This window comes from Tachysurus vachellii, chromosome 10, assembly GCF_030014155.1.
Source record: "Tachysurus vachellii isolate PV-2020 chromosome 10, HZAU_Pvac_v1, whole genome shotgun sequence".
In the NCBI taxonomy this organism is placed as follows: Eukaryota; Metazoa; Chordata; class Actinopteri; order Siluriformes; family Bagridae; genus Tachysurus; species Tachysurus vachellii.
The window spans coordinates 15,230,103-15,244,572 of NC_083469.1; the positions used below are offsets into that span (position 1 = coordinate 15,230,103).

The window sequence follows — 14,470 nt, forward strand, 5'->3', positions numbered from 1 at the left end:
CAGTTTGCATGAGGCATCCGTTTTTGTGCTGCCATTCATGTGATAATCAAGGAGGATTCAAAATATCATTTACATTTACAGTTATTTGGCCTTATCCAGCGCAACTAGAAGTGCTTTGTAGTCTCAGTTTAAAAACACCCCAAGGATACCACTAGTGTAAAATCATTGTTCCAGAGATCTGTATAAAGAAACATAAGTAAAATAAATAAGTGCTAATTGAAGTGCTTGGTGAAGAGCTGGGGATTAACATGGATTTACAAGGGACAGATGGTGACTCAGTTGTTTGTATAGCCAGGAGAATTTCATTTCATCAGGATTGATGCTTATGTCATATGCTGTAAACTGTATGATACATCCCAGTGTCCAGCACCCCTCACCTTATGGATGGTATAATTGAGCCCAGACCATGTGTATCCACAGACCACAGATTTCTACAAGACCTTAAATTATCCTTTGTTCTACTTCATAAATTTGGCCTGGGTTGATTTGGTCTTTGCTACAAGAGTAGTTATCTCAGATAAATCTGCTACTTCTCTTTTACAATGTGAAGATGTGGAGTTCTGTAGGTTACACATGAAGAACCCCTCTTTGAGCTTTCCTCCTTCTGCCTACATGGAAAGGAAGTGGTTCAGTAGGCCAATGGGGCTGTGGGAAATGTTTATCAATGAGCTTCAGTTGCCCCTTCATAAACTACAGTAGACTATCTGAGGACAGTGTCATTAAACTGTGTCTCATGGGTACTTGGGAAGGAGCTAGCTTAAATGTTCCAGTAGACATTTTATGGAGGTGAATGTCAACACCTTTCAAAAGAAATGTGTTTAACAACCCTCTCCCCATTAGGGAGGATCATCACTGCAATTTGTTCTGAATATTGGTCTGCTCATAGTAAATATTTTTTGTGTGTGTGAATCCCATTAGATGCAGATCCCAGCTATGCTTATACAATATATATACCCAGTGTATACTGTATTATAATTGCTCTGCTCAGGTTTCACTGTATAGAAATGTAAAAAGCATTTAACCCAGCACACTTACATGACAGTGAATTGGACTGGGACCATAATATAGCTTTTGCAGAGCTTGTGCTGAAACCTTATACCACTTTATTTTTCCCTCAAGCTATGGCAGCCCCATTGGTGGAAAATGTGTTCTATTGTCTCAGAGCTCTGGAATAGATATTAAAGATAGCATCCCTGACAAATCATACTACAGGGATTCCCAGAAGACTCCATACATTGGGGAAATGCAGATTCTCAAACAACACAGGAAACAGATGCTACACCTTTAGTGTTTTTCCAAACCATGGAACGACAAGGCTCAGGAACATAATCTAACCGATTCACATAATGGTTTGGGTATTGCTACATTTACACAACACTATCATGATAGTGAGAGATTCTCTGGAGGTTACTGAGTGATAACTAATGATAAATATTACTTGATAAAAACAACTTCTCTAAAACATTTAGCTGAAAATGCTTATAGTGCTTTATTTATAGATAACCTGCATTTCATTTTAGCTTTTTTTTTTATTTTTTTTTATCATGCATCTAATCATGCACCCTGACCAGTTTCCTGTCAAGCTATAATATAGCGCACTTGTGGTTATGTTGGGGCTTGAACTCACATCCTTCTGATTAGAACACTTTAACCAACGAGCCATTACTTCCTTGTAATTAGATTTCAAAAAGATCCTGCCCTTTATTAGAAACTAATTAGAATTTTTTTTATACATTATAAATTCTAGTTGAAAACTATGTAATAGCATACAAATAGAAGCCATACATCATGTTCTCTTCAGTTCTGCTGATGCATATCTGCTTCTTAGATAAGGCTATAGTTAATAAGGTACAGCCCCATGATGTGAGGAGTAAGTAAAGTAAACAAAACTATTTTGGAATGAGCCTAACTTGAAGATTTCAGATTTGAAATGGATCATTGGAAATATAAAATCAAGATGTACAGAAACAAGACCTTTTTATTGTAACAAAATAAAACAAATCAAATATTGCAATATTACAATGGTGACAAAATATATATGATCATGGTTTATTTCCTGAGCTGAGCCGAACTGTGCTGCAACATTCATTGTTAATTCAGTATTAAAGTGACTTATGCTCAGTTGTTTTAATTGTAATTAAGAATGAGAGCGACTAGGAACCACATCTCATACAGGTTCTGCACAAATCCAACCAGCTAAGCTAAACGAAAGCTTTCACTTTTGCTGAAAACCTTGTTAAAGTGGCTCTTTATTTTGTGTGGGGATTTCACACTATTAGTTTTTGAAGCAATGGTCACATTTTTCAGCCTTTCACCCTGAAGGGTTTGGTTTCCTTAGAAGTGGAAGAGAACATGCTGGAGTTCTTTGGGCTGTCTGCTTCATCACCCTACAGCATAATGATATTTAGTCTTTAGAACATCTGTGAGAGAATTACTCTGAACCTGCTTATAATTAATGCAGTAATGAGAGCTAAATGTGGGGTCTTTTCTTTTTCCCCCCCAAAACGGGACTCAAGGTCTTCCATCACCAGCAGTTAGAAAAAGAGTTAAGTCCACACTAGATATGCACATGAGTCTTTGATCTAGATGGGTCCATTTGATATGGGGAAAGTTCATTGATCTACATCATCCATATGTAAGCATTAGAGGGCTAGAGTATAGGAAGAGATAGAATATCTATTTATCTGTTTCACAGTATTGATGGTGAAAGCAGCTGTGAGGATATTTTGCAGGTTCAGACTGCTTGTGGCAGCATAGAAACAGGCTGTTATCCCTCAGTTATATCATTAAACCACAGGCTCTGGCTGTGGTGCAGCAGTTTTTGCAAGCTGAGGTTTTTGCAGACAGGAGGCACCCCCTCGAGTCTCCCAGTGCACCGCTTCACATGTTCAGCACTCATTCTTTCCGAGAAAGAATGAAAAAAAAGCAGCGTCAACTGCCAGGTTTGAGATCTAAATTCAGCAACACACTGTTTGCCAGAAATCCTTGGGCTCAAAAATTTTGGGTAATGCTGTTCTAAACGCAGCAAAAAGCTTATTTTATCAGCTGAACTCGTGATCATGTTTATTTCATTACCACTTAAATTACTAAAGCTGGATTTACTGTCATTTAGATATTTACCAGAAACTTGTTCATATCAGCAGAATGAGTTCTTTTGATATCATTTTTCTTGTAAACAATTTGTATAAAAATGTGTAAGAACAATTTATTTTATCAATCACATCAAGAAGCTTTTATTGTCATTTCAACCAAATGTAGCTGGTACAGTACAAAGTGAAATGAAACAACATTCTTCCAGGAACATGGTGCTACATAAATTAACACAGAAACTGAGTAACTAAAACAGTACTACATAAAGTGAATGTGTGCAAGCATCTACTGTACAAGACAGACAGTACAATACAATAGTGTTCAGAGTATCACTGACCAGAACACAGTTCATATTAGATATAATGATCATTTATATTTTTGTTACTGTACACGTCATGTTTTTTTGTGTTGTTTCTGTATCTCCACTGCAGAATTATGGAGTGGAAACCGATAACTTGAAAAACCTAGTGGTGAGAATGAGAGCAGCATCCAACAATCTGCACATCAGTACATCAGAGCGCAGGAAGATTCCTAGCTACGATGGCAACACCTCTCACAAACCCCCCAACGAGTTCCTTACCTTCGTGGTGGACCTGATCAGTGCAGCAAAAAGCCTTCTCACATGGCTGGACAGGTATAATGATATGAGATAACGTGATAAAGACCTGCTGGACAATTTTTCAGAATAAAATGTGTTCAGTTTTTATGTTGCAAGCCGGGTTCTTGTTATAAAGTAGATGTCATTATCTGAATGAAATATTAACGGTATGTAAGGACACATGAAAGATTTGCATCTCCTCGAGTGCTCTCCAGCAGACACAGCAGGAGCAGGTCTTGAGTTTCTGAGATTTTATTTTTCACAGGAACATTCAAGGACATGTGAAACTAGATACAACATGCAGTGTTCCTACAATCAGCCTCTAGACATTCTCACACGAAACAGCAAGCATCACTATAAAACATCTTATTGTTTTTGTTAAAATGTTATTTTATTACCTTTCCAACCCATATATAATATTAAATCCGTATATGTTTTAACATTAGCAATTTTAGCAATTTTGAGCCTTTAAATTATAAATAATTCTCAAATAATTGCTCGAATGCTGTAATTATTAATGATTGAAAAAGCTGTAACTAAGCTTTTAAATTACAACTAAATTAAAACTAGATCTTGATAAATAATTAGTAACCATTATTAATGTTATTAATCATCATAATGAAAATAGGGAATTCTATAATACAGTGTATTATAACTATTATAAGTGTAGTATCTGCATTCTATATTATAATACAGTGAAATATGAAAAACAAGAATACTGCACTACACCTTGTCTTTACAGCTCTAGCACAGTATATCCAGTGTTCTTACATATTACAGTTATTATGAAGCCCCAGTTCAATTCAAAAAGCTGCTGTGAAATGTTTTTAGTGATCAAGCAAGGCTGATGATTGATGTTTACAGCTGTAGCAAAACCTGTAACTAAGAGATTGGGTTTCTTTATACTCTAACCTCTGACATTGTGTGACAGAGTAGATGTGGTTGACTTTTGGGAACAATGAGAAAGAAGACAATCAGCAGTGCTACTGCTCTGCTGTTCTGTTTTAAGGTGTGTGTGTGTGTGTGTGTGTGTGTGTGTGTGTGATGCAATCTGCTTGATAAAATGTCTCATCTGTTGCTTCTTCTCAATAACAGAACTCCTCTTACTGGGATCAGTGACTTCACCAGTACCAAGAACAAGATCATTCAGCTGTGCCTGGAGTTGACCACCACAGTCCAACAGGTTTGCATTTGTTCTCTCCTGCTCCATGTCATGCCTTTTCAGATTTCAGCAATACATTGGTTATCTGAGCACTCTTAGTAGCCTGTGTGAAATGTCTGGGTTTAGAGTGTAACATACCATGTCTTGGCTTCTACTTCTAGGTTTCTGTGTCTTCATTGTACTTTATTGCATGTTCCTCTTTGATAAACACCTCTTGTGTTTGCGGTATCAGCAAATAGATGTGTGCCTTCCCATTCAGATGCTTTATTTATAGTTATTGGAAAGTGGCAAAAGATTTAATTGTGTATATTTTTTAAGTCTAACTGTATGCTAGGTTACTCATAATATACTATAATATACTACTTCAGTTTCTTGTTGGGATCTTCTCTCTTGGCTGGCGATTTATGTGAAATGTATTCATTTTAGTGAAGTAAGCAGAAGAAAAACTGGAAAGCAGAAGGGACGGTTTACACTGATATTCCCTGACTGACCTGAAGTGATGCAGGTCACATTGCTCTTAGGCAATAAATCCATGTTGATTGGTTGGTCCTGTATAAACTCTAGCTTTGGATAACAGACCTTGTTCAGGATTGGTGTTCTATTTTGAATGAAAATTGTATGTGAATTGAATTAAAGGCTAATAGTCAAAAGATTTTAGTGATTAATGAATTGCCATGCATCAGTAGGCTTGTTACTGTTTTGCAGCTATGTTGTGTCTTGTGTTGATATGCAGGATTTAAATTGGATCTGTCAACACTAGCCATGATCACAGGTTGAAGTAAATCAAGTCAGAAAATTTTAATTTAATTTAAAAACCTGTTTAATTTGTATGGTCTTTAACATGCTACATATCCATAATACAAAAATCTGACTAAATATGGTTTGATGTTCCTCAGTTATTTATGTACTGTGAAGTGAAACAAATATTTTAAACTATGTTCCGTATTTATCTGCATCTTACTTTATACGGTTCACTTTTTTTAATTGATTCAATTAAGATTGTTGCATTTATCATGTGAAGTAAAGCCCTTAATGCCTATTACTATAAATAACTATCTTACTTTTATTCTTACATTTATTAAGTAAACTCAAGTATTACTGTTAATTTTACTTTTTAATTTTCCTAGTTTGCCAGGTTATCGCGTTTAAAACTGTGCTGTAATGGAATAAATGTACTTTTCAGTACATGTGTAAATTGTACATGGTTTGCTGGTCATGAGAGGGCCGTGTTAAAGCAAACCCCTGCTAGGACTCTACAGCCCGGGCAAGATATATATATATATATATATATATATATATATATATATATATATATATATATATATATATATATATATATATATATATATATATATATATATAAGGTGTAAAGAATTCATTAAGCGCATGGTCGTTTAATTGGTAATAGGCGTGAAGCACACATTAAAAGCTCCAAACCAAAAAATATGACCTAATTTTCACCAATGTATTTCAGTAAGCTACAGGGTGTTGCAAAGAATAAGCGTAAAACTAGGATGCAGTAGAAATGGTATAATGTCCAGTTGCTTGACAACACAGATTTCTCTGATTCCTTACTGCAGTCATGGATAAAACCTCTCCGGTTTCATATCAGAAGCTGACTAGAGAGGCATCTGATCTCTATCAGCTGTTGTCTGATGACATCCATAATTCAATTTCTTGTGTGTGTCCACGTCGATCTTTGGACTGGTGCCCACAATTTTCATGTGTGAAATCTGACAGCAGAAAAAAGACAGAGGGAGAACGTGAGTAGGTGTATACTGATCTGTAGAAAGTCAGTCTGTTTTGGAGAGTTTTCGAAATACTATGAATAACATTTAATCTCTTTGTGGTTAGGAAAAAAAATCTTTAGGAACTATAAATAGGAACATTTCATGCTTAGATTATTTCCTAAACTTCATACTATTATTATTATTTTTTTAACTATTAAATATCTTTGAGATTCGAAAAGAAAAATAAATGTTAATAGTACTACGGTGTACTTTACAAACAACTGTACTACTACAAAAAAATTAAAATACCTCTCACTTGAAACAGGCTCCCATTATTTGTACTGAATCATGATTGTGGTATGACTTCGCCATGTGACCATCATTACTCTGTGTGTGGCTATCAGCTGACAGACAGGTGCTCACTGGACATATGGACATGCGCCACTAAAGGCAGCATTCTCCTGTTAAACAGGGAAGGTCTTACTGTCTATGGGGGGTGAAGTTAACTGTCCTCAGCCTCTGCTGTGTTGTCTCAGCTGTGAGCCAATAGTTGTAAAGGCTACATTCTATCTTTTAAGCATATGCACATACACACAGACATTTTCACTTTCCTTTATCACAAATTATTTAATTATGGTTGGTTTTATTTAGAAATGCACCTAGTACATTATATTTGGCTGAAGATTACTGCAGACGATCTGAAATTGATTTAATACGTGCCAGTCTGTTCTATTTTCCTCACACTATAGTTGTCCTTCACGTCTTATGTAATTATGTTGTCTTACAGCTGACATGAGTATGTAATTCATGAGTCAAAGCTGTTTATTTGTGGCTGGAGCTCATCTTTCACTGCTATATCTGGATTGCTAATTATATAAACAGTACACTGACCCTGATTTCCTGGTTATTACTTAGCTTAGAGATGCTCAGACTTTAACACATTCTTCTTTGTTTCTTAAGGATTGCTCTGTTTATGACATGGAGGAGAAGATTCTGGGAGTTGTAAGTATTTGATATCTTCTTACTTACTGTATGTGTTCACAACCATACCATATTGGTCCATACCATATTATTGTATGTAGGTTATAATGTATAATTAAAAAATCTAACACTTTAACACAGAGAAAATGGCATCGTGCTTTAACAGAAAGCAGTACTGTCCCATTAATATTAATGAAGTAGCCCAACATTGTTATTGCAGTGAAAGCAGCCCAGTCCTCTGCTGAGGCTCCATGAGTTCCTGTTTAAATGCCACTGTTGGTGTCGGAGGCTCTTGTCATCTATCACTGCTTCCTGTTAATGACATTCTCCATACCAACTTCCTCTGTTGCTAAACTTCATCCTTCTTATGCTGAACTCCAAAAGCCTCGCTCCATATGACCTTCTGACAACTATTTCCGTCTACTATTAACTTTAGACACTCTCTCCAACAAACATTCTGAGTAATTATGCAAGGATTATTTAGGAGTAATTTGTTAATTTTGCTGTCCCTTATTTGCTGACGAGTGCCAGATTCATCACAGATTCCTCATATGCCAGGTTTATTTTTGTGCATCCACCAGACCAGTTCCATCTGTCTGTCTTTGTTCCTGTTTAAATGGCAGAAGTAAAGTAAGAATTGCATAAGTTGTATATCTCATAAATCAAACAAACATGTAGATAAGCTTGGTTTAAAAGCATGTACCGATAATATATTCATCCTAAAGTCTCCTCTATATGCATGAGCATTATCATACAGTCTTGAAAAAGGGCAGATTAGCAACGTTTTTTTTATTTTACCTTTTCCCAGTATATTCTGATCAAAATATTTCAGAATTGCATCATCCATGATCAGTAAGATAGACACAACTTGTCTGTGAATTCCTTCTCTCCTGGGGACTGATTCTTTTACATGTTTCTAATGTGCTAGGATTCTCCTATCACATTGCTGCTAAACACTGTTCTCCTGTCGTTCTGCAGTCCAAGGTGCTAAATGTTATCTGCGACCAGACTGTGAGAACAACCTCCGATCCTCTAATGAGCCAGCTGACATGCCTGGAGGAAGTGCAGCTGACCAACATCAAGCCAGGGGAAGGACTGGTGAGCACTTATCGCCCTCCTGCTTTTGTGTTAGATAAATGTGAAAATTGTTCACATCCCCTGCTTAAAGCACTTAAATCACCTTAGCAGACCGTTTTCAGTCTGTCAGGGTTGTATTTCTGTCTGGCAAGTAAAATGCACCAAGAATGCCTCAAGCATCCTCTTTAGCTTTCAGAATGTATATAGTCTACATTTCTTTATGTCAATAATTTTTTTTCTCTCTCTCTCTCTCTCTCTCTCTCTCTCTCTCTCTCTCTCTCCCCCCCCCCCCTCTCTCCTCTCTCTCTCTCTCTCCCCCTCTCTCTCCCTCCCTCTCTCTCCCCCCTCTCCTCTCTCTCTTCTCAGGGGATGTACATAAAATCCACCTACGATGGGCTTCACGTCATCACTGGCACTACTGAACAAGTAAGAGTATGATTCTCCTCTGAGATGCCATCTGACGCTGGGGCTGGTATATATTTAGCCTTCCTGACACAGCGTGTTGCATCGGCATGTTGAAAGAGCTTTTACTGTTTGCCAGCTTTGAGCAGTTTTGTTGGACATACATTGCACTCTTGGTAATCTAAACTGACAACATAGAAAGAGGTCATAAAGAAACTTTAGATAGTAATAACTTAAGTTGAAGGCTTTTAGAATAAGCTTAGGTTTTAAACATGCTGGAATATACCAACAGCAGTACAGACATGGATTTAGCTATGATTGTAATAAGAATTTAGCTGGACATTATTAGCATTTCCCATAACAACTATATAAGCATTTAAATTGCTTTATTTCCATTTTAATTTTTTTATTTTTTTTGGGTGGGGTTAGGTTCGAGTTCTTTTTCAGTTTTATATTATTTCTCTCGTATGTCGGTATGGCAACACAGATGTTTGCAAACATTTGTTGGCATGTGCCAAACAGAAGAGAGGGAGGGGTAAGATAACGATGGGGTGTGAAACAAAACCTCCCCCTCTCTGTGGGTGGCAGAGTCCATGTTAATGGGGAATGCATTAGCATACTAGTATAACCATAGTTCCTTTAGACTGGGACAGAAGAATGCATTTAGACAGGCCAAGATAATCCATAAAGATTTCTCTTCTCCCTGAACTCCTGACAAATTTTTCACAAGTTCAGTCATTGTCACAATCTGCAGCTTCTCTCAAAAACTTCCCACGTTTGTAATGAATCATCCACCTTTAATCATCTTATGACTAATTACAGTTAATGAATCATACTGACATTCCTCCGGCTGTGTTGCTCAATCACCCACTTGTTTACTGTGAGCCTATAACATTTTAGCCTCCTTTGCGGTAACGATAAGCTGTGTGTTTGTCTGTTTTTCACTTCAAGCATACATGTGAGTAATTTCACAAAACCTGTGTGAGCCAGCCTGGGAAAACCCTTCAAATTTTGATATTTACTAATATATTGTTTCACTACAGCAAATACAACTAAAAGTTTTTAGTTATCATAACGCATAAAGCACATTAGGCTTTAAGATGTAAATGATTTGTGCCCTGATGTCCCAATCACCATTTAATTTAAACATTGCGAATATTCCATTGCGACTGCTCCTGTAGTGTGAACAGTTCAGTGACATATTTTTCTCAGTCTCTGACTGTGTTTAATTTTTTCCAACAAATCTTTTAATTTAAACCCATTTGAGACCAAATGCAAGAGGAGAAATGTGAAAAAACCAATGAGAGACAAAGGAACTTGAATGCATTTATTGTTGTATGCCACAGATCCCAGATCCATCTTGTGTGAAAGGGCAAGGACAAAATGTAAACATTATAATATTGCATACATAAGAAATGATTTAGCATGCCATACCAAAAACAATTGTTTTCTCTGCACTTTTTGTACATATTTGTAATAGTCACATGATGGACAGATTATGTTCATGAGAGAGCAAGATTTGGGGATCAGGCATGCTTTGGCAGGGATATTTCAAGGTGAAATATCATAAAATAAAGTGTGCATTCAGTCTTAGACAGACGCTCTGTGTTTGTTAGACTAGTTGCTTACACAACATGTATGGAGGACACTATTCTAATTAAAAGAAGTCAATAAAAAAACATATCTTTGCCATTATGAAATTGACACAATGACATTCATCAGTTTTTCCAGGCCAAACATATACTTTAACATAAACAGCCATTGGATGCATCTTATTAGCACTTTATAGATGTATGTGAGTACATGTATCAGATTATGGTGGTTTTTTTTGCTTCTAGTCTCCTGCAGATTTGTCTCGCAAGATTCACGCAGGTGATGAGGTGATCCAAGTGAACCAGCAGACGGTGGTAAGTCTTTCTCTGCTCTCACCACACCCTCAGATTTCCAACCATCCTCTTCTATGCATTCGGGCACTTGTGCAGGGATGTAAGTCTTTGTGTATTTCCTGCTGCAGGTGGGCTGGCAGCTGAAGAACCTGGTGGCTAAGCTAAGAGAGGACCCTAAAGGTGTGGTGCTGCTGCTGAAGAAGAGGCCAGCAGGCACGTCTGGGTTCACGCCTGCACCTCTTAAAAACATGCGGTGGAAACCGCCTCAGGCACAGGTTAGTCTCTTTTCAGACATCAATGCTCCATCTCTTACTCTAGTTTCAATCCACCTCTTCATATTCAAATTGCTATGGAAACTTTGAATCTGCTTAAGAGCATTTGAATGGAAATGGCAAAAATGTCATGGAAAGAAAAATAGGTTTTTGCAGTTAAAATAATATTAGATAATATCAGGAAGCCGGAAGAGATGGCTCATGTGTAAAAAAAAATACTGTATGTTTTAGTTTTTTTTTTTCTTCATGACTGGTTTTACTGGCACATTTTTGTTTGTCATCTTGTTGTTCTCTTTGACATATTCACATGAGTAGTTTCCGGTAGAGGCAAGTTTTGTAAACTTGAAATGTGGATTTGCAAAGGTCTGCCTCATTATTAGAAAACAAGTGGGGATTCTGATTCCTTTGGTTCATAAGATCACACCGAAATGTTGCTTGGTCTAAATCGAAGGACGGACAGGTCATGCTGTAATAAAAGCTCAGGATCTGCTGTGTTGCTATTTTATATTTTTCTTTTAGTATGGTGGATATAATAATAAGAAGAAGAAGAATAATAAGAATAATAATAATATTTAAAAAATAATAAGGATTTTCTGTTTTTAATTTGTTAGATATGTGTGATAATCAGTCATTAATATATTTTACTACAGCTGGAGACAGCAACATAATAAGCATCCAGTCTGTCTGGTCTGCAGTCTGGCCCATGCCTATAATTAATTTCTTTTGATTGCAAAATATGTTTTATTATTTATTCCCCAAGCCTTCCTATCCACCAACCTGCACTAGATTTCCTGTAGTGAAATTCTGTTACTCTGCCTAGTTATACATGTTAAATATAACACATGTGAAAATAATATTCTTTGTGTGTATTTTTCTATCATAAATATACACCTATCTTTCTCTCACCGTTTTAGTTATTTCTTTACAATAAGAAATTCCTTAATCATCTACAAAACATGATACCAAAGTCCTAAATCAGGGCATGTTTTTTTGTTTTTGTTTTTGTTTTTTTTTTGTTTTTTTTGTAGTTTACAGTCTACTTATTTTGAGATGATTTTTATCAAGGAGTTCCTTTATCACTTCTACAAGCACAGAGTGCGGTGCAAAGGCACAAAGAACTTTTTTTTGCAGTCAGTGAGTCCTAGGCACCATCGCTGAGGATTTTTGGTCTCTTTACATAAACAGTTAATTTCTAGCAAGACCAAGCAGAACAATAACAGAGACATTTCAGTGTGGTGTTAATTGTGATGGATACACTGTAGATATCACTAACTATAGATCAAATATCATCATTTTCTACATTCCACAGGCTTCACAACTGTGAAGATGTAATGCTGAGAATTCTCCACAGGTTCCCTGTGTTCCATATTCACTTGGGTTTTTGTCCTGTTCCTTCCGAAAGTTCTGTCACCACATTGTTTTGTATACTTCCATTTATAAGTTTTGAATAGAGCCTCCTTTAAACAGAAACAGACACACCAGTCTTTTGTCTAAACATGATCCTGGTCTCTACAGTTCTCAATCAAATTGTGTGTTTAAAGATTTATGTAAAGATAATTCCATTCAAGACCTGCATTTTTAGAAAAATGTAGGCTTTTGGAGCTGCCCAGGCCTGACTCTATTGCTTTTTGGAAACAAAGAGCTGTTATAATCCATACCTCCTCAGGTGTCTCCACACCCTGCTGAGACACCATCAGAGAAAGCCTTCACAGTCCTGAAGAATGATCCCTAAACAACAGAGCCTCTGATTACACACAGGCTTCTCTGGACATGTTAGGATCACACTTGATAAAAGTGTCAGAATCTCAAGTGGTAGATATTATATTTCAGCAATGTGGCATTGTACAAGGTGTTCAGGTGGATCATACATTATTCAGTGAGGTGATTTCTCGTTCTTATATGTGGTTTTGTCAGTCAAGGTGACAATGCGTCATATTTATCACTAAGATAATGTACTGCTCACCAGACACATAAAGCTCTGATTTCGGTTTGAATCCTCTTTGTAGTGGATCTGCGCCTGTTATTAAACACTATCATTATTCTGGCAATGCACCATTTTAAACCACCTGCTTTACAGTACTGTGTGTAGGAAGAGAAAATTTTGCTCTTGACCCAGTCATGAGAACACTGTTATAGAGTTAGGGACTTGGCCTGGGGTACTGACTGTAGACATATGACAGACATACCTGCCTGCAGACATGTATACACTGATGTATGAGTCAGAAGCTCCTTAATAAGTAGCATAGGATAAAGAAATACATGCAGATGAAAGTGCACGAAAAAAGAAATTTTAGAAAAAGCACCACTGGAACCACAGTAACTGTAAGCCTACAATAATACTCTTTGAATGTACAATCAGCCTTACTTTAATTTAGAACAGACTTTGCCTGTTTGTTGGTATGTGGACTGGATGTGATAAACTCATCTAATGATAATTGTCTCTTGTCCTTTAGGGCTCCTCGTCACCCAGTAAAACCCAGTCGCCTGACAGCAGCAGCACTGGATCAACAAGCAGGAAGCAGAAACCAGCCATCTTAGACTTGTACATTCCCCCACCTCCATCAGTGCCTTACATGCCACGGTAAGGAAATACTAGGAAGGAGAGACAGTGCGAGATTAAGAGACTTAGTCGCATTCCTGTGGGTTAATGAATGTACCTCAGTGTCCCCTGCCTTTGTCCCTAAAGCATTAAACCTCACTCTACATTCCCTTCTGCTTTACTTCCTTACTCTCATAGCTTACTTAAGAATTATTTTTATTCCCATGCTGTCTGAGTACTGACTTATCTTCCTTTAACCTTCTTCCATTGCATCTACTAGTCTTTCTGTCATCTTTTAAACTTATATGTAATGTTTTTGTATTAAGCAGTATATTTCCTTCCAGCCTTTTCATTGTCTTTTTTTTTTTTTTTTTTTTTTTTAAAGAAACATGAAAGGGCTGCTTCTGATTCATCACCTTGGGTATTTGCGTTATTAATTTTCTCTCTTTTTTGTGCCACAGGGAAGCGAGGACCAGCTCAATCAACAGCGTTAACAGCAGACCTAAAGGCTCAGAGTCGCCAAACTCTTTCCTGGATAAGGAAAGCCGCCACCGCTTCACCATCGCAGAGCATGACAAGCTGCCTGTCTACCCTATGGAGGCCAATGTGGTGCAAACTCGGCTTAGGGAGAGAAACTCCTCATATGGTTAGTGACGACGCAGTCTCGGAGCATTATATTGTTAACGTTTGAGCTATAACCTCACAGAGATAAAAATATTGCTAATTCTTGGAC

At 37.0% G+C, this 14,470-nt stretch overlaps 1 protein-coding gene across 1 annotated transcript in view; it reads left to right on the forward strand.

Annotated features, from left to right (window-relative positions):
• The window catches only part of LOC132852556 (connector enhancer of kinase suppressor of ras 3-like), a 46,487-nt gene that overhangs the window by 18,086 nt on the left and 13,931 nt on the right, over positions 1-14,470 (forward strand). The window contains exons 3-11 of the mRNA XM_060879813.1: positions 3,522-3,724; positions 4,784-4,871; positions 7,541-7,582; positions 8,540-8,659; positions 9,005-9,064; positions 10,879-10,947; positions 11,055-11,201; positions 13,652-13,779; positions 14,199-14,383. Of these exons, the coding sequence (XP_060735796.1) occupies positions 3,522-3,724; positions 4,784-4,871; positions 7,541-7,582; positions 8,540-8,659; positions 9,005-9,064; positions 10,879-10,947; positions 11,055-11,201; positions 13,652-13,779; positions 14,199-14,383 (1,042 nt within the window). The remainder of the gene's footprint in view (positions 1-3,521; positions 3,725-4,783; positions 4,872-7,540; positions 7,583-8,539; positions 8,660-9,004; positions 9,065-10,878; positions 10,948-11,054; positions 11,202-13,651; positions 13,780-14,198; positions 14,384-14,470) is intronic.